At 56.0% G+C, this 13,812-nt stretch overlaps 1 protein-coding gene across 1 annotated transcript; it reads left to right on the forward strand.

Moving 5' to 3' along the window:
* Positions 1–503: 503 nt before the first annotated feature.
* LOC129678108 (polyamine-transporting ATPase 13A2-like) lies at positions 504–13,743 on the forward strand (the record flags this gene model as incomplete). The annotated part of the gene is given in 16 exon segments (XM_055608790.1): positions 504–513; positions 5,067–5,092; positions 5,094–5,162; positions 5,261–5,443; positions 6,351–6,409; positions 6,497–6,611; positions 6,814–6,893; positions 7,813–7,890; positions 8,040–8,109; positions 8,804–8,938; positions 9,026–9,092; positions 9,259–9,390; positions 12,028–12,183; positions 13,235–13,345; positions 13,428–13,474; positions 13,555–13,743. Coding segments are annotated over 16 exon segments (1,527 nt in total), but the record flags the coding sequence as incomplete, so codon positions are not given.
* Positions 13,744–13,812: the final 69 nt, after the last annotated feature.

Raw genomic sequence — 13,812 nt, forward strand, 5'->3', positions numbered from 1 at the left:
GTCTGGTCTCCCAGCTTGTCTTGTTTCTCTGTTTGTTATGTCTAGGATTTGTCCCACCTGTGTCTCCCAGCGCCCCCTCCGTCTGCCTGTTTGTCTGTCTACCTGTCTCGCAGCCTGTCCGTTTCTGTCCATCTGTTCTGTCTGGGGCTTGTCTCCCCCCCCCCCCCCCCCCCCCCCGCTTCCTACCTCTTTCCCCTCTCCCCATGCCCCTACTCCCGCCTCCACCCAGCATCGGGAGCTCCCGATGGAGGCCAGACTGGGAACTACAAGTCCCGGCGGCCCGCGCGGCGGCGGCGGACGTGGGTGCCGCGGATGGGCGGGGCATGACGGCCGCAGACTAACTGCGGCACAGTTCGAGTCGCCGTCGCGTCGTGCAGGTGCCGCCGAGCCCGGTCCCCACCCGCAACTCGCCGCAGCCGGCGCCCCCGACCGTGCCCCGGGGCCTCGCACGCCGAGCCCAGGCCGCGGGCCGCAGCGGCCGGCGATGAGCGCGAGGAGCCGAAATGAGCGCAGGTGAGCGGCGGCCCAACCCGGTCCTCCCTTCGGGACTCGTTCCCAGGCCCCCAGAGAGCCAGATTTAGGATGCCGCTGCGCACACCCTGGGCCAGGGGGTCGCAGGGCCGAGGCGACCTGCCCTCCCCACCCCTTCTGAATGCATTCGACCCTTAGTGACAGATCCGGGCGAGGGAGGCGGTGCATCGTCCTGGGGCCTCTCGTAGCACCCGTATGTGCTGCATGAACAGGGTTAGGGAAGCCAGCTCTCTGCGGTGCCTGGATGGAACACCCGAGGCACAAATGCACTCCTGACCCCAGCCTCAGGTCCCCACAGAAAGCTTGTCAGTGGCCTTATCCAAGGACCACACCCTGCATGAGTGTCTTAGGCTAGAGCCAAAATCCCACCAGATGCAGATAAAGAAGCTTCTAGACCCCTGCTACCTGCTAGGTGCTGGCGTGCCCACCCCCCAGTTTCTGTCTCTCTCAGCTTATCTCTGGCTCTGGCCAAAGCTTCCATCCTACAGTGCCTTAGGGGAGGAAGGGAAAAGAGTAGGGAGTCGAGGGTACAGCTAGTGATAAGTGTCACGCGCCAGAGCCTGGGACTGCACCAGTTCCCCGTCTCTATTGAGTCTTAGAAGATAACTAAGACTCCCAGGCGTACACCCTCCCAGCCTGACGGAGGCCAGGAGCTCCTAGCCATGGGGGAGCCACCAGAAGTAGATGCTGGGGCCCTGGGCCACTGTCAGATCAGCAGCAGGAAGCTGGGTCTTCCGCAGGAAATAAGAGGTTCCCAAATAGCTTTGACTCTGCCCGCTCTGTTCTACAGTGCTGGTGCGGCTGCCCCAGGGCTGTGACCTCGGCTCAGCCCCTGTCTCATGGCTGTGTGTCTTTGTATACGTTGGTCGGTCTCTCTTGGCATGCCTTTCTTGGGCTTTGTGTTTGTGGTGCTGGGTATCAAACCTGGCTCTTGTGCTCTACTCTTGAGCTGTATTGCAATCTTCGGGTTATTTTGTTTGTTTGTTTATTTATCTATCATTTAAATAGTTTTAATAGTGTTTGGGGGCTGGTTACAGAAGGTGTGAGGCACCTAATGTGAGTGCTGAGAAGCAAATTTGGGCTCTCTGGAAGAGTAGAACGTACTCTTAACCACTGAGCTATATCTCCAGGCCCTATTTTTATCTTTTGAGATTGGGGTCTCATGTAGCCCAGGCTGGCCTCAAATGCAATATGTAGTCAAGGATGACCTTGAACTACTACTCCTTTTTCCCTCTCATCCGGTGCTGGGATTACAGTCACGGACAACTAAACCCAGCTCTCGTTATTTTGTGTGTACACGCACACACACTGTGCCACCCAGGCATGGGACTCTGGTCATCAGGCTTGTGTAGCCAGTGCCTTTACCTGCTGAACCATCGACTCTGCCGTCCCTCCCCCATTTTAATTGAGAATCATAATCGGTGCTTTTCACAGGCAGCTGGCTGTGAGGATGAATTAAAGGCCCTCCCTGTTCATCACAGCCAGATGCTCCCATTTGAGGTCACATGATTCAGGGCCTGAGTTTTCACAGCTCTGCTCCTCGGTTTCCCGTCTTTGAGGGGAACATTTCAGCAGTCCCTAGGACGATCTACAATGTTGCCACTGCTGGCCCAGAGGCCCTCAGGCTGCCTTGGCTGTAACACAGGAGAGCTGGGACAGCTTACAGTTTTCATCCCCAAAGCCCACAGCCTGTGTAAACCAGCTGAGGCTGCCTGACGGGTGAGTTCTGGGACACCTTCCCCTGACAGGTGAGCTGTGGTTAAGCCTATCCAAGTGCTTTGAGGATGTCCTGTGATTCTGCCAGGCAATGCACCCCTGGGCGTGGCCCTCCTGGCTGCCCTAGAGGTTTTTCCTTAGATGTGACTTCGTTCTGTGAGGGAGGCTAGCTCCTTTCCCCTCCTTACCCCAGGCTGCCTGTGAGCATCCTTGTGAAATAATGGGTGTGTGATAGAACTTTCCAGATTAGATCCTGGGGGCTGGTGATAAAAAGGCCAGAGACGCAGGCGGGTGGGTGGCTGGGGGGCTACATGGCTCCTTGCTCTGCAGTGTGTGCGTGTGAGTGCATTCATTCATTCATTCACTCCATTCTGGCTGTGAGCCTATGAGCGAGGGTGAGAGTGAGGACAGTAGGACTTTGAGGATGACAGGCCCATTTCCAGTCTCCAGACTACACCCCCTCCCCCAGCAGAGCAGCTTTAGGAGGCTCAGCTCTTCCTACAGAGCCACAGGCAGAGGCCACCTCTCAATACTTGGTAGGCGGAATCGGGTCTTGTGATTCACTCAGAGTTGGCTCTGTGACTTCTTTATCAGTCTGAGCCCTATCCAACTGGAGCCCCAAGTGCCTCGAGCCATGGAAAGGAGCTGATTGGTGTTCAGGCCTGGAGGCCAGCATCTCTGCAGGTTTCTGGCTGGGTGGTGAGAAAGGAGAGGCCAGCCTGGGAAATGGGTCAGAGGAACAGCCACACCCTGATGGGAATCCGACCCGCCTGCTCCTGCCTCAGAGACTTCAGCCACCCTCCGTGGCTAAGGCTGAGGTGCACTCCTCTCTCTCCATTCTCGCCTTGCTGCATACCTTAGAGATTGGAAATGGAAGCCCAGAGAGGCTGGGCGCCTGCTTTATGAATCACTGCCGGGCAGAGCGCGCAGTTGATGGTGGAGACGTTAAATGTGGCTCCTGCGCAGTGTACTTCCTCACACCTGTTTTCCCAGCCAGGAAATAGAGACAAAAGTACTACCTACTGGGTAGGGTTGTGTGGAGGAATAAACAGCTGACTACAGCTTGGTTGGCCTTGGAGCCGCTGAGATGCTGTTTCCCAGCCATCTGGGGAGTGGGGGAACCTGGCATTGTAGGCAGATGAAGGGCTCTAGCAGAAAAGGCAATTGGCACGTAGCTGCTGGTGGGCAAGGACCTGAGAACCTCCTGCTGAGCCTCCTGGCCTGAGTTCAGCTTCCCTGTGTTCCTTGGGGACAAAGGAAAGAAATGATGTTCTTCCTGGCTGGCTCCACCCTCATGGCAGGGTCTGTCTGTCTATCTGTGGGTTCCCCTGAGGGCAGCTCCTTCCTGGAGCACAGGGCACTGTCAGTCATTTCTTTTTCCTGTGGAAGGTTGGAGAGGGCCCACTGGTGGACTCTAGTTCAGCTGTCTTCTGGGTCCTCAACTGAAAGAGAACTCAGGTGGCGCAGCGCACATCAGTTACTGGCTGTTCCCTGTAGGTGTGAAAGCCCAGTACTCAGGCTCTCTGGCCCTGCCCAGTGCCCTAACCCCAGTTCCTATGTGTGGGCGTCTGTCCTGGGATTAAGAATGGCTTCTGGTGCGTGAGAGTGAATTCTTCCTTCAGTCCTGGTTGCCATGCTCAGACTTATCTCTTTGTTTTGTTTTTTTCCAAACAGGGCTTCTTTGTGTAGCCCTGGCTATCCTGGAACTCCCTCTGTAGACCAGGCTGGCCTCGAACTCAATAGATTCACCTGTTTCTGCTTCCCAAGTGCTGGGACTAAAGGTGTGTGCCACCACCGCCTGGCCTAGATTTGTCTTTATACGAGACCAATAAATCCATTGTTTAATTTCAAAAACAAAGCCAGGCTGGAAGCAGCCTGTTTGGGCTTGCTTCCCAGAGCTCCCATATCATCGTTGTGCAAACTTGGGCGAGTTACTTCACCTCTCCTTTTCCTTTCAAGTGGAGAGAGGAGGCTGGGAAGATGACTCAGTAGGTGAAGTGCTTGCTTGCTGTGCAAGCATGAGGACCTGAGCTGGGATTCCCCTGCGCAACATCAAACAAGCTGGGCGTGGTGGCACACATCTGAAATTCCAGTGCTCTGGGCACAGAGGCAGGTGGCTCCTCAGGCCACTCCGCAGCCAGCCAGCCTTAGACTAATCGGGGAGCTGTGGGTTCAGGGAGAGACCCAGTCTCAAATGAAGTAAGAAGAATAAGAGTCAGATTCCCAATGTCAACATCCGGTGTGCGTGTACACCTGAGCCTGTACGCGCTCACACAAAGCACACCTACACACAAAATAAATAATGAAGAATAAAATGGCGAGATACCTGAGGCCACACATGATTAGCCATCGAGCCTTAAGGATGAACAACAAGCCCCGCCCAGCTGGTCAGGACTCTAATGGTCTGGGAGACACGGCAGGAGCCTCACCTTTAGGGGCTGAGCAGTGAGAGTAAGGGACTGAGAAGTAAGGGTGCTGTGACTATAGCAGCTGCGAGAGGAAGAGGTGGACTTACCGGAAACTTGGAGAAGCACTCCTGCCCTGCTGGGACCACAGCCCTGCAGATGGGGAGGTGAGAGGAAGGGGGGAGCCACCCCAGAACCCTGGTGCTTGTCCCAGCCCCTGACAGGATCAGTCAGTTCACAGGCACAGAGTGACCAGGCTTGCCAGGCTTCAGAAGGAAGAGGAGGCCTGGGGGTGTGGCCTGGTGCTGGGGTGTGCTTGTCTGGCACTGTGAGGGCCTGGGTTCCACCCAGCACTGAAAACCAGAAAAACCAATGTGTGGTCCATTCTGCGACCTTTCTGCTTTCTGTTCACAGACAGCAGCCTGCTCCTGGGCAGCACGCCCCCCCAGCTATGGGACCCTGATGACAGGGACATCAATCGATCCCCACAGCTCCTCAGTTTCATTCGTGGTAGGTAGAGCTGGTGGGTGGAGTGGCCCTCGGCCCGCCCCAGGCCTCTGGCATTCGCCCTGCCCCTGCTTCAGCGGCTCTGTGGCCTGCACCCACAGAAGCTCAGCGGCTACTGTGGCAGTCCATGGAGGGCCATCGGCTATCACGCCGCGGTCTGGATGCTGGCCGGGATCCCTTGGCTGCTATTCCGCTGGAAGCCCTCGTGGGGCGTGCGCCTGCGCCTGAGGCCATGCAGCCTGGCCCACGCCGAAACACTCGTTATAGAAATAAAAGACAAAGAGGTGAGTGGGACCACCTGGGGCAGGGAAGGGTGAAGGGCTAGTGGGGTGTTCAGCCCAACCATCGCTGGCCTCTGGAGGTAGGTGGGCAGGAGGCAAGCCTTTGTCCCCCTGTTTGTGCTTCAGCACCCCAGTCTGGGTAGTGGACAGAGATGGACAGGTGTGGCCCCCGCTAGGCTGCAGCTTTTTTTTTTTTTTTTTTTTTTTTTTTTAGAAAACATTTTTTTTGCCAGGCACGGTGGCACACATCTGTGATCCCAGCACTTGGGGAGGCAGAGGCTGGCGGATCTCTGAGTTTGAGGCCAGCCTGGTCTACAAAGCAAGTCCAGGACAGCCAAGGCTACACAGGGAAACCCTATCTTGAAAAACAAAACAAAACAAAACAAAGAAAGGAAAATACTTTATTAGTTTTTTTAATCAAAGCCACTTAAATAAGACGTTACGGAGCTGGAGATGGCTCTAAATGGGGGCTTTAGTTAGGGTCTCTATTGCTCTGATAAACGCCCTGACCAAAAGGCAGTTTGGGGAAGAGAAGGTCTAGCTCACTCCCACATCACAGTCCATCAGCAAGGGAAATCTCAGCCAGAACTCAAGGAGGAACCTGGAGGCCAGAAACGGAAGCAGAAGCACCATGCTTACCAGCTTGTCCCCAGAGCTCGCTCAGCTCACTGTGCTCTCTTCTACCCTCAAGGAGCACAGGCCCAGGGGTGGCACTGTCCCCAGTGGGCTGCGCCCGCCCACACACTCATTAATCAAGACAATGTTCCACAGGCCAGTCTAATGGGGCATTTGTCCCAACTGAGGTTCCCACTTCCTGAATGACTCCAGCTTTGCCTCTGGCCGTGGGACTGGCCTGGAAGGATTGGGGGAGGGCGGGGTCTCACAAGGTTGAAGTCACACTGTATTCCAGGGTAGCTCCCGGCAGCTCTTCACAGTCCAGGTGCAGACTGCGGCTGTTGGCGGGGGCAGGTGAGACAGCGGGTGTCCCTTCCCAGGGAGGAATGGGAGGTTTGGGCCACTCTCAGAGCTTCAGAGTAACTCCCAAACTGTCCCCAGCCTGGAGCTGCCTCCACAGGCCCAGGGAGAGGATGGCCGGAGCCAGGCGGCTGTGGGAGTGGTACCAGAGGGCACATGGGAAGACACCACCCAGCTCTACAGGCAGAAGGAGACAGTGAGTGGCCAGGCGGGCTCTAGACCCGGCCTTGCCCATCTCTGGGCATCCGGGTCACACACTGTGTGGGAGGCCTGGGCTCAGGGTTCTCTTTGTCCCACTGGCTCTGTGTCTGGGATGCTATCCCTGTATCCACCCCACCCTCTGGTGGATGCCTCCTGATGCCAGGCCACCTCCCACTGGGCTCTCCTCTCCCACCCAGAAGCAGGTGCTGCGCTATTACCTCCTCCAAGGCCAACGCTATGTCTGGATGGAGACCCAGCAAGCCTTCTGCCAAGTCAGGTAGCGGCCCCAGGCACGGCACAACAATCTTTAGCAGGGAGGGTTGTGCATGATGGGGCTGGCCTAACCCAGCCTACCCTCCGCTGCTCTGAAACGTTGGGCAGCTCATTAAGCCTCTCAGCTGGGAGCTGCTTCCTGTAAGAGGGGGTGAGGGTATGTCTCATCTCATAGGGTCATTTAAGGTCCCTGACAGGTACCACACCCCAGGCTCGGACTCCCATGGCGTGCTTGAGTTGAGTCCCCTAGAAGCAGAGTGTTCCAGATGAGGGTGAAGGAAGCTTTGGTCTAGACTGTGATGGCACTGGGGAAGTGGCAGTGGAAGGTGCCAGACCAAGAATGCCAGGGATATTCTTGACAGTGCGGGGCATGTACCTCAGGGATGGTGGAGTCATGACCCTTTGGCTCCCAATCGTGAGGGCTGTGTGCTGCCCCTGGGGAGGTAGATTCAGCCACACGTGGGTCTTTTTGCCCCTCATCCATCTTATCCTCACACGGCCAGGACCGTCCTCGGGTAAGCTTGGGTGTTTGCAGGGGAAGAGGGGCGCCACCAGCCTTTGCTGCATGGCAGCCACAGGAACAAACTCGCTGCCATGCTTGTCGCTTAGCATTGGCATCATCTCGGCCACCCACAGACCCATGAGGTGGGTGTGTCTGCTGCTCCCGTTTCACAGATGAGAAAACAGAGGCACAGAGAGGTGAAGGCATCAAGTGTGTAAATAATGTTTCTGTCACTGACCATAGTCTACCCATCGCCCCAGTGCTATCCTTCTGTAGAGAGGTGGTTGGTGGCCTAGTCACAGGAATGGATAAGTTGAGCTCGCTCCTCAGGGTGACCAAGGGGGCCTGACAGCCTGCGGAGGACGGGGTTCAGAGCTCAGGCCCCATCACACACACGGTGTTCCCTCCCCACCCTCGTCAGCCTGCTGGACCACGGCCGCACCTGTGATGATATCCACTGCTCCCGCTCCGGCCTCAGCCTTCAGGACCAAGCTATGAGGCATGTGCTGCCCTGGCCTTGGGCCCACATCCTGCTCCTCCTTCCATGCTCCCGTCTTCCAGTTGGTGCCTCCTCGGGGCGTGGTGTTGGTTTGCCCAGTGGAAAGGGGTCTCTGACACCCTGGCACAGTTCGCTGGCCTCCCTTACAGGAAGACTGTTTACGGCCCCAACGTGATCAGCATTCCTGTCAAGTCCTACCTGCAGCTACTAGTGGATGAGGTAAAGGACCCTGGTGTCACCCACAGCAGCTTATCTGAGTAGGGGTCAAAGACAAGCAATCTCAGACCCTAGGCTCCTCAGCCAAACATACCAGGTTAAGGATGGAGAGGGTCCATTGGGAGCCTCGGCCAAAGGAAGGGCCTAGCCTGCAGGGGCCAGAGGCAGAGCCCCAGAGTCAAGCTCAGCCTCGAGCTACGAGGCCTGCCCCAGAGCCAGCCCTACTCTTGTCCTGTGGCTTCCGGCTGTCAGCCCCTGAATAAGGACTGTACAGTCTGCTCAGCCAGGAGCAGCCCAGGCCTCTGGGCAGGGCAGGATACCGCCAAGGTCACACATAGTCAAAGGGCTCACCTCTGCTCGGAAATCGTGTCCCAGCCCTCTACAAAGCGCAGCCTGCCAGTCCAGCACTGCGTGGGTTCAGGCCAGTGACTTAGCCCTCCTGTGCCTCACTCAGTGGGAGCGCCACCTTGTGGAACTGTCCTCACCACTGTGTGGCACTGAAAAAACATAGCAGGGGTCTGGCCAGTCTGGGGACAAATGCAGCTCGGGGGCTGTCAGGTAGCAGGGGTTGGGACTGGGACGGGGCCTAGGCAGGAGACTGCCTCAGCTTTGCTCGGGGCGGCCTCCCAGCTCTGTCTGCAGTAGCCGGGCTGCCCCGGGGATGTGGTGCTTATGCTGTCTCCTCCCCCTCCACCAGGCACTGAACCCCTACTACGGCTTCCAAGCCTTCAGCATCGCGCTGTGGCTGGCCGACCACTACTACTGGTATGCCCTCTGCATCTTCCTCATCTCCGCCATCTCTATCTGCCTGGCTCTGTACAAAACCAGAAAGGTGAGAGTAAGCGGCCTGGCGGCGCTCAACAGGGCATCCCCAAGGGGCTGCCACCCACTCAGCACTCCTCATCCCTCCGTCCCACAGCAAAGCGTGACTCTGAGAGACATGGTCAAGCTGTCCGTGCGGGTGCAGGTGTGCCGGCCTGGAGGAGGTAAGGAGCAGGGAGGAGAGAGGCTGGGAGCATAGGGAGAGGTGAGGAGCAGGGAGGAGGGAGGCTGGGGGAGAGAGGGAGGTGAGGAGCAGGGAGGAAGGAGCCTGGGGGACAGGGTGTAGGGCAGCAGGGCAGCTGACCCTCACTGAACCCCACCTATCCACAGAGGAAGAGTGGGTGGACTCCAGTGAGCTGGTGCCCGGAGACTGCCTGGTGCTGCCCCAGGAGGGCGGGGTGATGCCATGCGATGCCGTGCTGGTGGCTGGCGAGTGTCTGGTCAATGAGAGCTCCCTGACAGGTGAGCCCGCCTGGCTTGGCACTTGCTAACCCCTCTGCCTTTAAACACTATGCCTCAGTTTCCCCAGCTGTAAAATGTGGTTGCCAGTGGTATGCGTAACTCTCTGTCAGCATCTGTCAGGTGGCTTACATTCTCCACCACGCAGGAGGATGTGGCGCATGAAGCAGGGTCCCTTCGTGTACCCACGTCTCTTCCACATGTGCTACTACAGCACCTTCAGCTGTGTACGTGGGCTCACTATCCTGTTCCGGTCTGCTCCCCATGCTGTGGGCGCTTGTCCACACGTGTGTAGGAGACAGCCACGGTGCAGGGTGGCGGGGACGGGTGGGCCCTGATGTGTGCAGTGCAGACCGTGCCGCTGTGAGCAGCCTTACCTGTGCTTCTCTCGGCGTTTATAAGGTCAGTGCAGTGGCCTGGTGCAGGGGCTCACACCTGTGATCTCAGCACTCGGGGGGCTGAGGCAGGAGGATCACTAGGTCCAGTCCAGCCTGAGCTAAAAGTATGAAAAGTGTGTGGGTGGTCGTTTCCAAGGAAAGTTCTGGCTTGTGGTTTGTGGTTGTTTTCGTGTTTGGTGGTGTATGGCACTAGCTGTGCAGTCCAGGGCCTCATCTCGCCTGTGTCTTAATCTTAGTCACTTTTCTTTTCCTTCCTTTTTTCTTTTTCTTTTTTGGTTTTTCCAGACAGCATTTCTCTGTGTAGACCTGGCTGTCCTGGAACTGTCTCATAGACCCGGTTGGCCTTCAGCTCACAGAGCCCCTCCTGCCCCTGCCTTCCGAGTGAGTGCTGAGATCAAAGGCGTGCGTTACCACACCTGGCTCCCTTAGTCACTTTTCTATTGCAGTGACGAAACACCCTGACCAAGCCAACTATAAAAGAAAGTGTTTAATTGAGCTCTCGTCTCCAGGGGGTTGGAGTCCATGACGCCAGGGCAAGGCGCGGTGGCAGGCCTAGATGCGAGTTCACATCTTGATCTACAAGTAGGAGGCAGAGAGAGAGAGAGAGCTAACGAATGGCTGGAGTCTTTTGAAACCTCAAAGCTCACCTCCAACCAGGCCACACCTCCTAATCCCTCCCAAACAGTTCCACCAACTGAGGACCCAAGTATTCAAACCTGTGAGCCCCTGTTCACTCAAACCACAATGGGTTAGGCAGTACTCCACCACTGAGCTACACTCAGTGGTGTAGCTCACCACTTTCATTGCTTTGTTTCCTCTTTCCACTTCATCCAGAGTTGCCCAGGCTGGCCTTGAATTTACTCTGTAGTCCTAGCAGACTTGAAACTTGTAATCCTCCTGCCTCAGCCTCTTGAAAAGCTAGGATTACAGGCTCTGTACCTCCACGCCCAGCTTTGAGTTTTGCCTTTATAATAAGCTAATGAAAGCCAACATGAGTATAATCCCAGCATTCAGGACGAAGAAGCAGGGTCACCTCAAGTTTGAGTCTAGCCTAGACTACATGATGAGACTCCAATTCAAAACAACCACAAAACCCTCAGAAATGGGCTGGAGAGATGGCTCAGTAGTTAAGAGCACTGGCTATTCTTCCAGAGGACCTGGATTCAATTCCCAGCGCCCACATGCAGCTCACAACTGTCTGTAACTGTAGTTCCAAGGGATCTGACACCCTCACACAGACATACATTCAGGCAGAACACCAATGTACATAAAATAAAAATAAATTATTAAAAAAAACTCTCAAAAATGAGCAAAAGGACTAGGCATGGTGGCATACACAGGTAATCTCTATACTTGGGCAGGAGGGATCAGTAGTTTAAGGTCATCGTCTAGATAGTAAGTTTGAGGCTAGGCTGGGCTATATGAGATTATGTATCAAAAAATAAATAAAAATAAAAAAGCCTTCTGGCCTCTGGCCCTCATGGACTGTCCCACACCTCCCTCATTTTAGGGCAGACACAGCCTGGGCCGCCCTGGAGCCCCCTAGAAATATGCATGCCGTAGCTGTCCAGTAAGCCTGTGCTCACAGAAACTCCGTAAAGGATTCTGCTTTGCCAGGCAGGCTGCCCAGGGCTTTGTGGAGCTGACAACATCCCCCTCGCAGATGTCCTTATTAGGTAGATATGAACTGAGCGTGGTGGCACACATCTTTAATGCCAGCACTCAGGAAGCAGAGGCGGGTCCACTCAGGTGGATCTGTGAGTTTGAGGCCAGTCTGGTCTGTGTTGGGAGGCCCTTGTCTCAAAACAACACAAAAAGTAAGACGTGGCCAAGTTTGGTGGCTCACACCGGTAATTCCAGGACTCTGAAAGCTAAGTCAGGAAGATCAGAAGTTCGAGGCCAGCCTCGTTACATAGCAAGTCCTGACTAAAATCCATAAAAATAATGTGTTTGTTGTGAACTAACTCTGGGAGAAGGGCTCCCCAAACCTTGGCCCCCCAATATGTCCACATAATTTTCACTAGCTGGCCCAACTACCCAAAGGAGGTTCCCAGTAATAGGCTGCCTGCCCTCTGGATTGTCTCCCGGTCTCAATTGCCCTCTCTGGCCTATTTCCCTCTCGCTACCCCCCAGTTACAGAGTTAAGTGTAGCTTTGGAACAGCGGTGGGCAGCACTTAGCTCTGTGGCTGGGAGGGAGTGCCCTGAGGACCCCTCGTGGATATCACACCATGTCCCTCCCAGGGGAGAGCATCCCAGTGCTGAAGACAGCCCTGCCAGAGGGGCCCAAGCCCTACTGCCCAGAGACCCATCGGCGGCACACAGTCTTCTGTGGGACCCTCGTTCTGCAGGCCCGCGCCTACCTGGGGCCCCGGGTCCTAGCAGTGGTGACCCGGACAGGTACATATCTGGAGGTGGGGAGGAGCTGGAGCCCAGCCGCCCCCCAGCTCTGTCACTGTGGGGGTCTTACTAGTCCACCGTTGAGCCTTTATGTCCCACCTATTTATTTATTTGTTATTTATTTTCTGTGTGGGGGGGTTTTGCTGTATATTTGTTTGTGTATATGCATGCTGGTACCTGCAGAGTCCAGAAGAGGGCACGGGATCTTTTGGAACTGGGGTTAAAGATGGTTGTGAGCTGCCATGTGAGTGCTGGGAAATGAACTTAGGTCCTGTGGAAGAGCTGCCAGTACTCCTAACTGCTGAGCCATCCCTCTGGCCCTCATGTCCTCATTGTATCAGAAGCTGGGCAGACTGTAAGCAAGCTTCCAGTGCTTGTAGGCATCCTCCTGTGTGTGTGTGGGGGGGGCATGTGCTTGGTCGTGTTTTCATTGTAAATAAAGACACCCATTTGAGAGGCTGTCCATTAACCCTGTGGGCGGACTCACCCAGCAGCTGCTGGTGGCTCGCCTTTAATCCCAGCACCTGGGAGGCAGAGGCAGGTGGATCTCTGAGTTTGAGGCCAGCGTTGTCTATAGAGGAGGTTCTAGGCCAGCAGGGTCTACATAGGGAGACCCTGCCTAAAATAAAATTCTACGGGGGCTGCACACTTATAATTTCAGCTGCTTGAGAAATGGAAGCTGAAGGATCGAAAGTTGAGGTCCAGCCTGGGCAATCTAGTGAGACCTCTCCTCCCCCAACCTCCCCTGTCAGAATAAGAAGTAAAAAGTGCTGCGGAAAACTACAAAGATACTCAGTAGGGTACTTGCCTAGCAGAATGAGGGTTCAATCCCAGAACCACAGGAAGAAAACAATAATTAAAAAAAAAAAAAAAGGCAAAAAAATCTTCTGTGGGGGTTGGGCAAGCCTTGTGAGTTGTCATCTGTGACCCCAGTCCAGATGATGGCTGGCCCTGTGGATGTCATCACCCCAGGGTACAGGCTGTTGGGGGGGGAGTGGGAGGAGCTTGCCCTCATCCCCCTGTCCTCCCTTGGCTCCCTGTCTGCCCTCAGGGTTCTGCACAGCCAAAGGGGGTCTGGTGAGCTCTATCCTGCACCCCAGACCGATCAGCTTCAAGTTCTACAAACACAGCATGAAGTTTGTGGCAGCTTTGTCTGTGCTGGGTGAGTGGCTGCCTGCCTCCCTCTGCTGCCAGGGCCAGCCCGGGTGGGTCGGGCGTCCGGCTTACGTTTGCTGTCTCCCCAGCTCTGCTTGGCACCATCTACAGCGTCATCATTCTCTACCGCAACCGGGTAAGCCGGAGGCCGGGCGGGACCACCAGCTCTCGGGCCCTAACCCAGCCTGGCTCCGAGTTCACGGTGCTTCTCACCAGGTGCCTGTGAACGAGATCGTGATCCGAGCCCTGGACTTGGTGACAGTGGTGGTGCCGCCCGCACTGCCAGCCGCCATGACCGTGTGCACGCTCTACGCCCAGAGTCGGCTGCGGGCACAGGGCATCTTCTGCATCCATCCGCTGCGCATCAACCTGGGAGGCAAGCTGCGGCTCGTGTGCTTCGACAAGGTGGGCTGGCTGGCAGCGCCCGGGGGGGCTGGGCACTTCAGCAGCTGTCTGCTGTACCCAGCGCCCCAC

This window comes from Psammomys obesus, unplaced genomic scaffold, assembly GCF_907164565.1.
Source record: "Psammomys obesus unplaced genomic scaffold, mPsaObe1.curated_primary_1811, whole genome shotgun sequence".
Lineage (NCBI taxonomy): Eukaryota > Metazoa > Chordata > Mammalia > Rodentia > Muridae > Psammomys > Psammomys obesus.